Source organism: Podarcis tiliguerta, assembly GCF_965153285.1.
Source record: "Podarcis tiliguerta genome assembly, chromosome: 6".
NCBI classification, from domain to species: domain Eukaryota; kingdom Metazoa; phylum Chordata; class Lepidosauria; order Squamata; family Lacertidae; genus Podarcis; species Podarcis tiliguerta.
Genome location: NC_139539.1, coordinates 7,611,302 through 7,628,112, shown reverse-complemented (window position 1 = coordinate 7,628,112; position 16,811 = coordinate 7,611,302). Strand labels below are relative to the sequence as shown.

At 46.5% G+C, this 16,811-nt stretch overlaps 1 protein-coding gene across 1 annotated transcript in view; it reads right to left on the bottom strand.

Moving 5' to 3' along the window:
- Positions 1–276: 276 nt before the first annotated feature.
- The window catches only part of SRMS (src-related kinase lacking C-terminal regulatory tyrosine and N-terminal myristylation sites), a 46,328-nt gene continuing 29,793 nt past the window's right edge, over positions 277–16,811 (bottom strand). Inside the window, exons 4-8 of the mRNA XM_083447493.1 lie at positions 15,108–15,249; positions 13,647–13,802; positions 5,873–6,054; positions 5,373–5,529; positions 277–840 (exon numbers count right to left, since the gene is read on the bottom strand). Coding sequence (XP_083303619.1) covers positions 647–840; positions 5,373–5,529; positions 5,873–6,054; positions 13,647–13,802; positions 15,108–15,249 — 831 coding nt within the window. The 3' untranslated portion in view covers positions 277–646. The remainder of the gene's footprint in view (positions 841–5,372; positions 5,530–5,872; positions 6,055–13,646; positions 13,803–15,107; positions 15,250–16,811) is intronic.

Sequence of the window (16,811 nt, the reverse complement as noted above, 5' to 3'; positions counted from 1 at the left end):
ACACCTTAGCCGTGAATGCACACACCCTACGCAAAAGATGAGACGGTTTAAACAGCGCTCAACTGAACGGCAGTGAGTCGACAGCAGCGGTGATGTTTTTGGATGGCTACGTATGGACACAATGGTGTTTGGGTTTTTTTACTTTGGGCAACTATTTGCCTACTATCATCTGTAAAATGGGGGCAACAGTGATCTGTCTCACAGCACGGCTAACAAAGCAAAGACCATTTGCCGTGCATTGAACAGGCTGCACCCAAAGGACAACAACACCTCCCGTTTCTTGGCACACATTTATTGAGTAACGAAAGTCAACTGGCACGCATGGCAAGGAATCCAATCTTAGTCCGCGGTTTGCATGGGAAGGGTGCTGAAACGACTTCGCAATGGCGTCTTGGCTGTGCAGGATCTATAGCGAATTATCTTCTGGCAGGTGCGGGCAGGAAACCCAAAAGGGGCTGCCACCCCAGCCATAATCAGGGTATCTCGTGATGTAGCTCCACGAAAACAAGGCTTTCACATAACCCCAAGCTTCTTCCTGCAACAAGGCTGACATGAACTGGCTTCTAGCAGTTCTGCCAGTCCTGTAGGGGGATATAGGATCTGCTGTCCATTTCTAAATGCAGTGGGTGGCAATTTCCCCCCTCCTTCAAGAGAATGGGTAGTGGCCCCATTTGTAGATGCAGAAGAGCATCTCCCTCAGGCTGTGGAAAGGCGGCCGGTCCTCTGGGTGGCTCTTCCAACACTCCAGCATGACGCCGTAAACCTCAGCGGGGCAGCTGTTGGGACGGGGAAGGCGGTAGCCCCGGGTGATCTGCTGGATAGTTTCTTGGTTGGTCATCCCTGGAAGCAATAACATATACCTCAGGTTACAGACGCTCCAGGTTACGTTTTTTTGGGTTACGGACGTGCCGAAACCTGGAAGTACTGGAACGGGTTACTGTGATGTTAACATATGAGAGTGCTGGAGGTGAAATAGTTAAACAGGTTACCCAATCAGAACCCAGGGGGTGGAGTCAGAGGGGCTATAAAACCAGCTCTGGGAGGGGCGAAAGGGGAGTTCATTGGGAGTTGGGTGGTTGGTTGGAGTGGGAGTGAATTGGGATAGAGTCTGTGGGGAGACTGAGTTGGTGTAGTGAAATAAGTTGAGTCAGGAACAGTTAGGAGTTAGGAAGACAAGTAAATATCTGAGAGGTGGTTTAGTGAGTGAGAGCAGGTAGCAAAAGTTATAGGTCTGGATAGGAACCCCACGATTGTAATTGACCGATACCGTTTATGCAACCACACGCTTGTGAAACTGCAATAAATAAACAGAAGTTAATGTTCCAATTTAACCCTGACTGGACACAGTATTGTACCAGGTAGGGCCTGGGTGGTGGCAGTGAGAAATAAAGTGGTGGCACAGGGATCAATAGACGGTGAAACATCTGGGGACCCAGTGTAAAGGACCCCTGGATGGTTAAGTCCAGTCAAAGGCAACTATGGGGTTGCAGCGCTCATCTCGCTTTCAGGCCAAGGGAGCCGGCGTTTGTCCACAGACAGCTTTCCGGGTCATGTGGCCAGCGCTTCTGGCGTAATGGGACACCATTACAGAAACCAGAGCACATGGAAACACTGTTTACCTTCATGCCACAGCAGTACCTATTTATCTACTTGCACTGGCATGCTTTCGAACTGCTAGGTTGGCAGGAGCTGGGACAGAACAATGGGAGCTCACTCCGTTGCGGGGATTCGAACCACTGACCTTCCGATCGGCAAGCCCAAGAGACTCAGTGGTTTAGACCACAGTGGCAACCACAATATATACATTAAACACAGACTGCTGCGTTCCTCTTCATTTCTGCTCTACGCCTGCCCAGAAACCTGGGGTGTTTTGTTGAAGGCAATAGTCAGGCACGGATAGCTCAGTGGTTAGAGCATGGTGCTGATAACACAAAGGTTGCAGGTTCGGGCCCTGTATGGGACAGCTGCAGATTCCTGCATTATAGGGGGTTGGATTGGATGATCTTTAGGGTCCCTTCCAACTCTACGTGTCTTTGATATTAGTCTATGATAGCCTTGCATCCAAGGACCAAATGCAGCCCTACAGGCCAGACCCCTCAGCAATTCTGCTTCTCATCTTGGCTCCTTGAACTCTGATAACCCCTCTTGCTGGATGGAGGACAGAGGCTGTGTGTGTGTGTAGATCCTATCAGCTTACTGCGCAAATGTAAAAATTTGCTCCTCCCTCTTGTTGCTGCCCCACCCACTTTTGACTCTGGCCACGCCTCCAAGGGTGAAGTTGCATAGAAGCAAATGCAAAAGCCCTTAGGCCAGTGATGGCCAAACTTGGCCCTCCAGCTGTTTCGGGACTACAATTCCCATCATCCCTGACCACTGGTCCCGTTAGCTAGGGATGATGGGAGTTGTAGTCCCAAAGCAGCTGGAGGGCCAAGTTTGGCCATCATTGCCTTAGGCTGAAAGTGTTTGCCCAACCTGGTTTAAGATGTGGGGCAGAACTGGGTTGTCTGCCAGGTTTTCTCCTAGCTAGTGGGGGTAAGGAGACATTTTTCAATTCTTCATCTTAGGGGGCTTCCGGACTGTCCCTGTCACACGCTGCCAAATGCAGGTTGCTCTGTTAAGATCCCTTGGCAACAAATGCGGTTTCCTTCCAAAATATTGGGCTTTCTGTGATCGGGAAAGTGATGTGAAAATTCACTAGAAAGTAGGGGGTGACATTTGCTTTATGCAATGCTATATAATCCTCCCACAAAACAGTTCAGAATGAATGCTCCATAAACAGGTTGTCTGCAAGGGAGCCCAGGATCCCGTTGTCTGATTATCTTAGCACCTGGGAGGTAATTAGTCTGCAATCTCCAGTTTAAGTAGATCCCATGGCTGTAAAATCCAGCCTAATTTTTCCCTCCTCCAGCCGCCTTCCTAATTTGTGTAACGTCTTGCCTGATGAAGAGTTTTGGAGAACTTGAAAATGAGTCACGTTTTCCTGAGTTATTGATTGATCCTGATAAAGGTATTGCCCAGCGGTGGACTTTGGGTTAATTGGATCTCACATAGTTTATGTCCTTTGAGTTCTGAGATAACGTGAAGCAATTTAGATATTATTACCCACGCCTGAAATTCCTTTTAAAGTTTCTGTTATAAGAACTTGAAGGTCTCAAATATAAATTAAATGTTCATAAATGTACGAGACAAACACATACCTAAATATACAAACCACGTGTCTGAAATAGTGCAGGAGAGCAATACTGAAGCCATTTTGACTCTCCAAATGACCTCAAATATTCCTCTGGAGTAAGGGAGGAAAATGGGGAAAGCCTTCCCATTGTATTTTTGCTTGCAAACCCTGTCTTAAGGGCGTATTTGTATATGAATAGGGTGAGCCTGTGACGTGGATTCAGGAACTAAAGTATTAACCATCACAAAAGAATAGGTAGACTTCCCAGGTAAAGCAATCAGTGACCGTTATCAGGTATCCTGGCAGACAGGATTTCTGCTGTAGACCTCCTTCTTCTGTGATGTAAGTATGATGTTTAGGGGGGTGGTCTTGGGCTACAGGGGGGGCAATTTCAAAAGTCTATATAAGGGCTTGCACACCATTGTTCTGGGTTCCTTCTCCTTTCTGCGTGTGGTGAGTTGCAACAGTTGAATAAAGATCAGGCTTACTAGCCACTTTGCTTCTCAATATACTCTGGTTGGCCTCTGTATTTTCTCCTACCGATAGGCGACCCACTTAAGGACTCTGTATGGGCTCTTGCATACCCCACAAGGCATGGGTAGGCAAACTAAGGTCCGGGGCCCAGATCTGGCCCAATTGCCTTCTCAATCTGACCCACAGATGATCCGGGAATCAGCGTGTTTTTACATGAGTAGAATGTGTCCTTTTATTTAAAATGCATCTCTGGGTTATTTATGGGGCATAGGAATTTATTCCTTTTTTTTCCTTTCCAAAATATAGTCCGGCCCCACAAGGTCTGAGGGACAGTGGACCGGCCCCCTGCTGAAAAAGTTTGCTGACCCCTGCCATAAGGGAAAAGGAGCAGTTTCCCCCCCTATAACATTTCCAAGGCCTGCACATCTCTGATTTCTAATCACTTAAAACTGAGTTCCCACCTTAGTGTAGAATGCCATTTTACACACATTCAGGCTGCAAACCTAAAGTTGCTTATCACCCAGTATTTGCTGCTGAACGTGGTGGAACTTGAGCTCTGAGTCACATTCACACAACATTTGCCACAATCCATATCACTCCAGTTAGTCTCTTGGCAAATCCTGCCATTAGATGTGTCCTTTCCAAACCAGCTTCAATCTGGCCTCAATGCGAAGTAAGCAGTACAGTGGTACGTCGGGTTACAGACGCTTCAGGTTACAGCCTCCGCTAACCCAGAAATAGTGCTTCAGGTTAAGAACTTTGCTTCAGGATGAGAACAGAAATCGTGTTCCAGCGGTGCAGCAACAGCGGGAGGCCCCATTAGCTAAAGTGGTGCTTCAGGTTAAGAACAGTTTCAGGTTAAGAACGGACCTCCGGAACGAATTAAATATGTAACCAGAGGTACCACTGTAATGTGAATGTTTGAGACAGCCATCGCACTTCATGAATAGGAGTTTATGGAAGATGGGGCGGCAGGGACACGGAAACCAAAAAGGTCACATGTGTTGGGTGAAGACATCCTTGCTCTTTTTCTGATGTGAACAACACTGCAAATGTGGTTTGAAATGCAACTGTGTGTGGGGACCTTGCTTGGTGCTGACCTTTAAAGCCCTAAATGCCCTCAGCCCTGTATACCTGAAGGGGCGTCTCCACTCCCATCGTTCAGCCCGGACACTGAGGTCCAGCGCTGAGGGCCTTCTGGCGGTTGCCTCACTGTGAGAAGTGAGGGCGCAGGGAACCAGGCAGAGGGCCTTCTCGGTGGTGGCGCCCGCCCTGGGGAACACCCTCCCATCGGATGTCAAGGAAATAAACAACTATCTGACTTTTAGAAGACATCTGAAGTCCTGTTTAGGGAAGTTTTTAATGTTGGATGTTTTATTGTGTTTTTAATTTTCTGCAGGGAGCTGCCCTGAGTGGCTGGGGAAACCAAGCCAGATGGGCGGGATATAAATAAATAATAATAATAATAATAATAATAATAATAATAATAATTACTACTACTACTACTACTTGATTTTAAGCAACTCATCTGAACATACCCTAAGACAGGCTTCCTCAAACTCGGCCCTCCAGATGTTTTTGGCCTACAACTCCCATGATCCCTAGCAAGCAGGACCAGTGGTCAGGGATGATGGGAATTGTAGTCTCAAAACATCTGGAGGGCCGAGGTTGAGGAAGCCTGCCCTAAGATTACAGCAGGGCAATGACTGTTTCTTGAATACTTTACCTTCATATGGGCACTGTCCATACGTAAACACCTCATAGAGAAAAATCCCATAGGACCAAACGTCCGATTTTGCAGAGTAGGTCTGGTAGATAGCTGCTTCTGGCGCCGTCCATTTCACAGGGATCATGGCGTTGCCCGTGGTGGAATAAACATCATCCTGGAAGGAAGCCAAGATTGGGTTCTTAACAAGAGCCATCAAAATAATTATTATTATTATTATTATTTATTTATTATTTTCTCCAACTGATAGGGGACCTACGTAAGGACCCTATATGGGCTCTTGGATACCCCAAAAGGGAAAAGGAGCAGATTTTGTTTGCATCACTGCAATAAAAGTGGGACCATACCTCTTCCCGCCCCCGCTCCTGAACATTTGCAGTATGAAAAGTTTCAAAAAAGCACATTATGGATTCTTTCCTATATGCACATGCGAAGCCCTTCAGTGAAAGGAGTTAGATAGGCAGGAGTAAGCCAAGTCTCCAAGGCTTCCTTGAACAAACCTTGAGGAGCCTGGCAAGACCAAAGTCTGCGATTTTGCAAGCGAGATCTTCGCCCACCAGAATGTTCCTGGCTGCTAAGTCTCTGTGGACAACGTGCTGTTCTTCCAAGTAGGTCATGCCATCGGCCACTTGGCAAGAGATGCTGAGAAAGTGGTGTGTCGTCAGTTCCTTCCCTGCTGCACCTACAAACAAACAAACAAACAAACAAACGGAGTTAACCTCCACTAATTGCCAAATGGGGAAGAAATGGAGGCAGTGAGAGATTTTACTTTCTTGGGCTCCATGATCACTGCAGATGGTGACAGCAGTCACGAAATTAAAAGACGCCTGCATCTTGGGAGAAAAGCAAAGACAAACCTAGACAGCATCTTAAAAAGCAGAGACATCACCTTGCCAACAAAGCAAGTCAAAGCTATGGTTTTCCCAGTAGTGATGTATGGAAGCGAGAGCTGGACCATAAAGAAGGCTGATCGCCGAAGAATTGATGCTTTTGAATTATGGTGCTGGAGGAGACTCTTGAGAATCCCATGGACTGCAAGAAGATTAAACCTATCCGTTCTTAAGGAAACGGGCCCTGAGTGCTCACTGGAAGGACAGATTGTGAAGCTGAGGCTCCAATACTTTGGCCACATTATGAGAAGAGAAGACTCCCTGGAAAAGACCCTGGTGCTGGGAAAAAGAGGGCACAAGGAGAAGGGGGTGACAGAGGATGGGATGGTTGGATAGTGTTCTCGAAGCTACCAGCATGAGTTTGACCAAACTGTGGGAGGCAGTGGAAGACAGAAGTGCCTGGCGTGCTCTGGTCCAGGGGGCACGAAGAGTCGGACACGACAAATAATAATAATAATAATAATAATAATAATAATAATAATAATAATTTTTTATTTATACCCCGCCCTCCCCAGCCAAGGCCGGGCTCAGAGCGGCTTACAAGCAATAATAAAAACAAGATGAATGATTACAACTTAAAACAAAAGTAAAGTACAACATTAAAATAATGGAACATTAAAATATTAAAATACAGCCTCATCACAGGAGGAGAAAGGAAAAAGAAAGAGGGGGAGGGAATCAAATTGGCTCCAAGCCAAAGGCCAGGCGGAACAACTCTGTCCTACAGGCCCTGCGGAAAGAAATCAGATCCTGCAGGGCCCTGGTCTCATGAGGCAGAGCGTTCCACCAGGCCGGAGCCAGAGTTGAAAAGGCCCTGGCTTTGGTTGAAGCCAATCTAACTTCCTTAGGGCCTGGGACCACTAGGGTGTTGTTATTTATGGACCTTGAGGCTCTCCGTGGGGCATACCGGGAGAGGCGGTCCCGTAGGTACGAGGGTCCTAGGCCGCGAAGACAAAATGACTAAACAACAACAACAATAGCCAAAACTGGTTCAAACCTCACTTGCTGTTTTTTATACTTCCTGGTGCAATCAGGAAACAGGTGACATTCTCTTTGCTGTCTTGTCTTCAACACATGCATATGAGCATAAGAAGAGTCGTCTCATCTAGTTCTGCACCTTGGTTTTTTGTTCTTTTAAATAAATTTATTCATATTATATTATTGCAATCTGTTGCCAAAAGGCCTCAATAAATTTGTTTTCTTGATTTTTATGTACTGCGTTTTTCTTATATGTAAGTTTTATCATTAAGATAGGTTTTCCATTAAAAAAGGTAAAGGACCCCTGACAGTTAAGTCCAGTCGCAGACGACTCTGGGGTTGCGGCGCTCATCTTGCTGTACAGGCCGAGGGAGCCAGTGTTTGTCCGCTTTTGCAGACAGTTTTTCCAGGTCATGTGGCCAGCATGACTAAGCCGCTTCTGGCGAAACCAGAGCAGTGCACGGAAACACCGTTTACCTTCCCGCCGGAGTGGTACCTATTTATCTACTTGCACTTTGACGTGCTTTTGAACTGCTAGGTTGACAGGAGCTGGGAATGAGCAACAGGAGCACACGCCATTGCAGGGATTCGAACCGCTGACCTTCTGATCGGCAAGCCCAAGAGGCTCAGTGGTTTAGACCACAGCGCCACCCATGTCCCAAGGGGTTTTCCATAACCAATGAGTTATGGGTTATTGTTTTCCATTTTTTTGCAATGCGCTGTTTTGCTCTTGTTAGCCGCATAGCAATGAGTTGTAAATCACTATTAATGACTTCAGAATGATGAAAAAGAGAGTTATTTTAGGGTTTCTTGGCAGATCATAACCTGTACTTGTGTGCATAATGTTCAGTACCTCTGCCCATAAAGGCATTATTTTCATAGCTGTCAACTTTTCCCTTTTCTTGTGAGGAATCCTATTCGGAATAAGGGAATTTCCCTTAAAAAATGGGAAAAGTTGACAGCTATGATTCAGTATGTTTTCGGAGGCCCGTGAGATGACTATGGGACCTGAGCGCAACAACCCTCCCTCTGCTAATGATCCCATGTGAGTGTCATTCAGAGACATATTGCCTCTGGCAGTGGGGGGGGGGGGACCTTGGTTGGTAGCTACCCACTGGGAGCCCCTTCTTCCAAAAATTCATCTCATCTGCTGAAATATACTCAGAGTCGCAAAGTGATTTCATGCTCTTTATTCAGCTCATAGTGGTGAGGAGGAATGAATGAATGTCCCCTCAAAGTATCTGCCTTATATACATTATTTACACAATGGGCTGCACATGATTGGCTAATTCCGGAATTCTACTGTAAGCCAATCAGGTTGTGGATTCACTTCTATCTGGAGCATGATTGGGTGGTTCCTGCCAACCAATCATACTGCTGCATTGTTCTAGGACCAATCAGACTGCTGCATTCTGAATCCTATTGTTCTAGGACCAATCAGACTGCTGCCTTTTGGATCCTATTGATCTAGGACCAATCAGACTGCTGCAGTTTGGATCCTATTCAACTCAGTACATAACACCTGCTTTGAAGCCTCTCTAGACTTCGGGGGAGCTCTAGCTCCGATGCTTTGGAGAATCAAATCCATACTAGATAGAGTCAATTTTCTTAAAAGAATATTCCCGGGTTTCGGCAGGTGCACAATTAAACAAGGAATTGACATCCTGATTTGTGGCTTTGTCAGTGCTCTGCCTCAGGCCTTTGTCTTATAATGTTGTCATATTTCAGGACATCCTGAAAGCTTTTTTTTTTTTTTTAACCAAAAACACAAAGAAACTGTGATTTTTCAATTGTCTATTCTGCCTTTGAAATCCCATTAACGTCTGGGGAAATGTCCGGACGTATGACAGCCCTAAAGGGTATTAGGCACTGATGAAATTCTCATTCCAGGTTGTGTAAAAAAGAACACCCTGCAATTTCTCAGGGTACTGGCTTCTTTGCTATTGAGACGAGTGGAGAATGCCTTGATGCTGCCACCCTCAGAGGTCTGGTGTGTAGTGGTTTGTGATGGAGACTTCTTTGTGGTGGCTCCCGAACTGTGGAATTCCTTCCCCATTAAGGTCTATCTGGGCTGAGTCTTTGCAGCTTATTTATTGATTTAATTTGTCAGTTGCTTTATCTTGCCCAGGGCAACACAATGCAACTTACAACCAACCAGACAGAAAGACAATAACTTCCCATATGGATACATTAAAGGCAAGAGAAATAAAGAAATACATTAAAAAACATCCCACTCACTTCTAAAAGGCCCCAGATTAAAGTGCTAATTTGCAGTTCTCCTCCTCCCTGTGAATGGTGTTATCAAAATGCATCATTTTTTTGCTTCCATTGTGGTTGTTTAGTGGTTTGTTGATTACTCATTATTTTGCAATTTCAATTTCAGTTTACATAACCTGACTTTAGGGCGAAGGGCGGGTAAGAAATAACCAGGAACAAAAAACAGACAATTGCATGGACTCCAACACAGCCTTGAATTCTCCTGTCCCACTTTATTGCCGTAAAAAAGTTTTCTGCCCCACATGAATTTTTTTGCAGTTGCAAGCCGATGATCAGACTGCCAGCAGTCTGGTACCAGGTTGAACCCAACTAAGCTTTTATTTGGAGTAGACAAATTGAAATTAATGGACCTAAATAGTCACACTTATTAATTTCAGTGGGTTTACTCTGAGTTGGACTAACATTGGCTAAACCCCTGCTGCGTGTAAAGCAGGGGTCAGCAATTTTTTTCAGCAGGGGGCCGGTCCACTGTCCCTCAGACCCTGTGGGGGGCCGGACTAGATTTTGGTGAAAAAAATGAACGAATTCCTGTGCCTCACAAATAACCCAGAGATGCATTTTAAATAAAAGTACACATTCTACTCATGTAAAAACACCAGGCAGGCCCCACAAATAACCCAGAGATGCATTTTAAATAAAAGGGCATGTGTAAAAACACGCTGATTCCTGGACCGTCCATGGGCTGGATTTAGAAGGCGATTGGGCCGGATCCGGCCTCCGGGCCTTAGTCTGCCTACCCATGGTGTAAAGTCTCATCCCCACTTCCACTTGCTCCCCTGTTCCCTGGAGAAACCCGCTCTTTACCGCTGAATCGGATTTTCTGCGGATCGGGTGCTTCATTAAAAAACAACAGTGAAATAAGAAACCAATGCAATTTTAATTCCCAACCTCCGGGTGACATCAGGGTGCAATAAGGAAGTTCGTTATTAGACAAAGCTAGTGTTGGGGAGTTGTTTAGCCAAGAAGAGCGACTGCTCTCCCTCATCAGTAGGGCACTAGACCTGTTCTCCTTGGGAGTTGTCCCTCCTTGGGTAACAAAGAAGAACTGAGAAGGAGGTCAAGTCCTTCGCCGCAGATTGTCTTTCGCGAACGAACGCCCTACTTTGCAAGCTGTTCGACCGGCTTCCTGGGCCAAACCTTTCTCAGCTGGGAGGAAGAGGCGAGAGAGAATATTTGCACCACAGGGGTGTTCTTTTGTTGTGGTTGCCACCTGGGTGCTGAAAGGGGAGGTGCCCTTTCATGAGATCTGTACAGACAAATTGAAACATCCTGGTTGCCCAGGAGGGAAGAGATTTGGGGGGGTGTTGTGCTTGTCCTAAGCATCAATTTTCTCCAGAGAACCCGTGAGTTATAAACGTTGCGCAACAAAGCTCAAGGAGCCAGCACTGTGTGCTTTTGAAAGGTGATGCATCGTGGGCCAGGAGAGAAAATAAAGGCCTGCGCATGTAATGCTTATACACACATGCACACGGACATTCCAGAGAGCCAAACAGGCTTCCTCATTGCTCGGACATTTGATGCCGTGTGCAATCCTTCTACTTAGACGTAGGCGGCAGCTACATTGATTTCTCAAGGTGTGCTCACTTCACAACGCACCCATTGATTGATATGGAACGTGGTGTGATCGGAATTTTGAGGTCTTAGATACACGTTAAATGTTCACAAGTGTACCAACCAAGCACGTACATAGATCAGCACAGGAAGACCGACCTGAAACCATTTTTGATTCCCAAACAGACCAAATGTTTTCTCTGCAAGGTCAAAAGAAAATGGAAAAGCCTCCCCATTGTCTTTTCCTTCACAAATCCTGTCTTAAGGGCACATTTAAGATATGAATAGGGTGTGAGCCTGTGACCTGGCTCAGGAACTAAGTATTTATCATTACAAAAGACTGGCCAGGCTCCCCAGGCAATCCAATCAAGGGACCATTAAATTGGTAACCTGGCAGACAGGAGGTAAAGAAAGCACTCAGATTTCTGCTGTAGACCACCCTTTCTGTGATGTAGGTATGATGTTTCTGGGCGTGGTCTTGAGCTCCACGGCAGGGAATTTAAAATGTCTATATAAGGCCTTGCACACCATTGTTCTGGGTTCCTCCTCCCTCCTGCGTGTGGTGAGTGAGGACCCTGTTGCAACAGATCAATAAAAATCAGGCTTAGTAGCTGCTTTGCTTCTCAATATTCTCTGGTTGGCCTCTGTTATTTTCTCCTGCCAATAGGGAACCTACGTATGGGCTCTTGGATACCCCATAAGGGAAAAAAGGGCAGATTTTTGTTTACAACACTGGTGTGGGTTGTTGAAGCACTGTGACTTGCAATGGTGCGCATATCTGTTTTGGACCCACAAAATTCTCTTCAAAACTACTTTTATTTTATGCATAGATTTCAGGGTCCTGATGCACACATTCTTTAAAGTATCTATTAGACAGGCTTCGCTTTAAGCATGATTTGGGGAGGGGCGCATGTGTTGTGGGTGGGGCCTTACTGGTCAGCTATGAGCATGTTTGGACTCTTTTTTCTGCCTTGTCAAAATGTGGCTCAGAGGAGAAGGGCTGTGTGGCCCAACGAAGTCACAAATAAGTCATCTGGCAGGGACAGGCGAAGGCATGCTGAGTGCCTAAGCTAAGTCAGGTTTCACAGCGTGACCAAAATGTGAATGATTCTAACAGAAAGGACAATGAAAATGGAAATACAGTGGTGCCCCGCAAGACGAATGCCTCGCAAGACGGAAAACCCGCAAGACGAAAGGGTTTTCCGTCTGCAGAGGCGCTTCGCAGGACGAATTTCCCTATGGGCTTGCTTCGCAAGACGAAAAATGACGAAAAAAATCGAATTTTTTTTTGCTCCAAACCCCCTTATTCTGAATCGCTAAGCTGCTAAAAGCATTTTAGCAGCAAAACCGCTAATCCCCCCCCTAAAAAAGCCGTTTTTAGCCCTTTTTTAGCCAATAGCGCTAATAGCGCTACTCCGTCAATGGGCTTGCTTCGCAAGATGAAAAAACCGCAAGACGAAAAGACTCCCGGAACGGATTCTTTTCGTCTTGCGAGGCACCACTGTAATAAAGTTTTATATGTGCATACATACTGGCACATAGGCAAGAATGCAACTTAAAACTAAGGGCCAGATTTAACTAACCTGCCGCCAGCAGAAGTCAACACAAGGACTCCTGCTATTGCAAAATAAAAAAAGATAGAGAGAGAGAAAGAGAGAATTTTTGAGCTATTTTAAATGAAATTCGCCAAAATCTACACTTCCAGCAATTTCTGCCTGGTCACTGTTTCCGAGGCCCGAATACCAGTTATGTCTGGGGAATTTTAGACGTATGGCAACCCTAACCATCTCCTATATTTCCCTCTGCCTATCTCACACAGCTCTGTTTCGGTTCTGCTGCAGTTCGTCTTTCGCCAAACCACTCTTCATCTTGCTGTTTGCTGCAGCAAAACTTGTGTAATTTACGCAACAAATTACGTAACTTCTGCAGGCTATGTAAGCTATGTTGTCGTGCTATTGTGCCTCGTTTGTTTCAGCGCAAAAGAAACGCGTTGCAAATGGGGAAAGATGTAATGGGTTATGTACCATTTGTGGCAGGGACGAGGGTGGCGCTGAGGGTTAAACCACAGAGCCTAGGGCTTGCCGATTAGAAGGTCGGCGGTTCAAATCCCCACGACGGGGTGAGCTCCCGTTGCTCGGTCCCTGCTCCTGCCAACCTAGCAGTTCGAAAGCACATCCAAGTGCAAGTAGATAAATAGGTACCCCTCCGGCGGGAAGGTAAACGGTGTTTCCGTGCGCTGCTCTGGTTCGCCAGAAGTGGCTTAGTCATGCTGGCATATGACCCGGAAGCTGTACGCCGGCTCCCTCGGCCAAGAAAGCGAGATGAGAACCACAACCCCAGAGTCGTCCGGGACTGGACCTAATGGTCAGGGGTCCCTTTACCTTTACCTTACCATTTGTGGCGAGAACAATTGCAATATGGTTGTATTTGCTGGATTAATTTTCATTCTGCACATGGGGTGAGGAAGCGAATATCAGGAATTTTAGCTCTCATTTCCATTTCGTTTGCTGGGATTCTCTGACATCCCAGCACTTTGATGGGGCATCAAGTTCAGGGCAGCTGCTGGAGCGATACTCACTGTTGAGGTAGCTATGGAGGTTCCCCTTCCTCATCAACTCAGTGACAATGTAGACAGGTTCTCCTACAGAGCAGATGGCCAGGAGTTTGATGAGCCTCGTGTGTTTCAGACATTTCAAGTTCTGAATCTCTTTGGCAAAGTCATCTCTCATGTCAGCTGTGGAAGAAAGACCAAAACGCTGCAGGGACGTAGGGTTTCTCAAGGAAATTCTATGGGTGGTGTCCTCCAGGAAAGTAGCTTACCCCTCACAGAGCTACAATTCCCAGCACCAGTGGCGTAGCGTGGGTTGTCAGCACCCGGGGCAAGGCAAGTAATTTGCGCCCCTCCCCGCTGCACTGTCCCTCCCCCAGATAGTCCCTTGCTCTCTCTCCGCACCGCACCGCACACCTGGCACCCTCCCCTCCACAGTGGGCGGCGACCCGGCGGCTCGGATCGGATTCGCACAGCCAGCACTGCAGTGAGAGTGAGTGAGCCAGGTAGGGGCAGAGAGCTGCGAGTGCGAGCGCGCCCCCCCCAGATGTTGCGGCCAGCCCCCCCTGCACCCCCCACGCTACGCCACTGCCCAGCACCCTTCACAAACTTCAGTTCTTGGGAATCTTTGTGGGGATGTGTACTTTACACGTATGGTGTGTCCCAGGGCTGGGTTTAGGTTTGATGAGGCCCTAAGCTACTGAAGGTAATGGGGCCCTTTAGATATCCAGCTGCCCTTTGCCAACAACAAATTGCCACTGTTTTTTGTGTTGAATATATGCTATATGGCAATAGGTATCTAAAGCGATTTGCACATGTTGCCGTGCAACCAGTCCATGCAGAATGTAGGCACCCTATATATAGAAATGAGCAAACCAGTGATACTTTAGGGAGGGCCCACAACACGAAACACTGTTGCTGTACAGTGGTACCTCGGGTTACATACGCTTCAGGTTACACACTCTGCTAACCCAGAAATAGTGCTTCAGGTTAAGAACTTTGCTTCAGGATAAGAACAGAAATTGGGCTCTGGCGGCACGGCGGCAGCAGGAGGCCCCATTAGCTAAAGTGGCGCTTCAGGTTAAGAACAGTTTCAGGTTAAGAACGGACATCCGGAACAAATTAAGTACTTAACCCAAGGTACCACTGTATGTAGGTTTTATTTTTATTTTTATTATCTTATATTTTGGAAATGTACATCCAGTTTTTTCTCCTTTAATTTTTTTGGGGCCCCCAAGAGAGTAGGGCCCTAACCTATAGCTTATTTAGCTTATATGTAAATCCGGCACTGGTGTGTCCACAGCCTGTGTTGGACTCCCATTCCCATGAGCCCCAGCCGGCGTGAGCAATGGCCTGAGATGATGGGATGTCCCCAGCCCTACCTGACGATGCTGAAGGTAAGGCCAGGAACCTTCTGCTGTAGCCCTGAGCTAAAGCCCATCCCTGAAAGAAGGATTCCGCAACCAATGACATGTTCTGCACCCCACAAACCTTGCTTCATGATTTTGATGGCCACCGGCACCGTGTTCTTCCACGTTCCTTCCCACACCTCTCCGAAGCATCCTTCGCCCATCTTCCTCCAGAGCTGGAACTCTGAGCGGGGACGTTCCCATTGGTCCGTCTCAGAAGGCCTCTGAAAAAGGGCAGGCACATGGGGGGGGGGATACTTGTTAGGAGCGTCCTACTCTCTTTTCTTTATATATTATATTTTTATTGGTTTTCAAATACAAAAACAAAATTATACATTCCACACATCTTGATTACATCTTGCTTCTCTTTTTTGACTTCCCTCAATCTGTCTGCAATTCCTTCACTTTATTACTTTTTCCACATTTCTACCCATTGTTATTAATACTGTTAACTTCAGTTCCTTTTTTAAACTTATTTTCACATTTTCCCATCACAGAGCTTCCTTAAAATTTACAAACGTCATCTGATTATCACTCAGTTTTTGCAAATATTGAATAAATTTTTCCCAATCTTCTATAAATCTTTGGTCTCGTCGATTCCGGATCCTTCCTGTCATTCTATCCAAGGAGCGTCCTACTCTCATGTAGGACCCTGGCAGAGACGCATGCCCACCTGGCATGTTCTCTTCCTCCTGGTCGATCGTTCGGGAGGTTCAAAAGCTTTCTTCTGCCCGAACATCACAGCGACCAATGCCAACAGACACCAGCACTCTTAGGGATCCGCAGAGTATTTGCAGTTTGCGTAACAGAACTCAGTAGCACAGCATTTTGGCTAATCTACCTTTATTTACATATAATATACTCGGAGCATTCTGCTTTAGCTCCTTCCTCTTTCTTATCAGACAGTAAAGAGAGAAAAAACAAAGAACACAGTACAGTCATATCTCATGTTACGTTTGCTTCACGCTGAGTGTTTTCAGGTTGCGTCCTGCGGCGACCCGAAAGTACTGGAAAGGGTTACTTCCGGGTTTCGCCGCTCGCGCATGTGCAGACGCGCAAAATGATGTCATGTGAATGCACAGAAGCGGCGAATCATAACCCGTGCATGCACACACGCGGGTTGCGTTCTGCTCATGTTGCGAATGGGCCTCCGGGACGGATCCCGTTCGCAACCAGAGGTACCACTGTAATACCAAAACATCCTGTCTCCGTCACTTCCCACACTGTGGAATGAAAACATACACTGTCATGTGATCGACCACAATCCCATGACTGCAGACACGGGGAATAAATCTCCAACAATACTGACACTGTAAACCTGCCTAGGCAGAAGGGCCTACCTGAAGGCTGGTGGGCTCTCCATCAGGGTTTTTTTAATTAAAAAAACGAAGGTAGGATGGCCATCTGTTAAGGATTTATTAGCTGTGATGCCTCCCTACATTGAAGGAATGGCCTTGTGGGTCCCAACTCTATGATTCTGTGGATAAGGTGATTGACAGGTCACACACCACAGGAAATGGTTACTTCTTGAGCCATATAATAAAGAATGCAGATTTGCAACTTGGAATTGTACATGGGGAATTGCATTCTCGCTTTTAACCAAGAAAATCCGAAATGCAGTACATTCAGTGACCATTTTGCATGCGTCCAGTTGATGCATGACCTCCGATACATGGGTCGTTTTGGATCTGGGAGAGGGCAGAATGGGGCGGAATGGGGGTTGGGACAGGGCGCAACTGGGCAGAGCAGGATTATGTGTGCTCTACCGATGCGCGCAGGGGTCAGG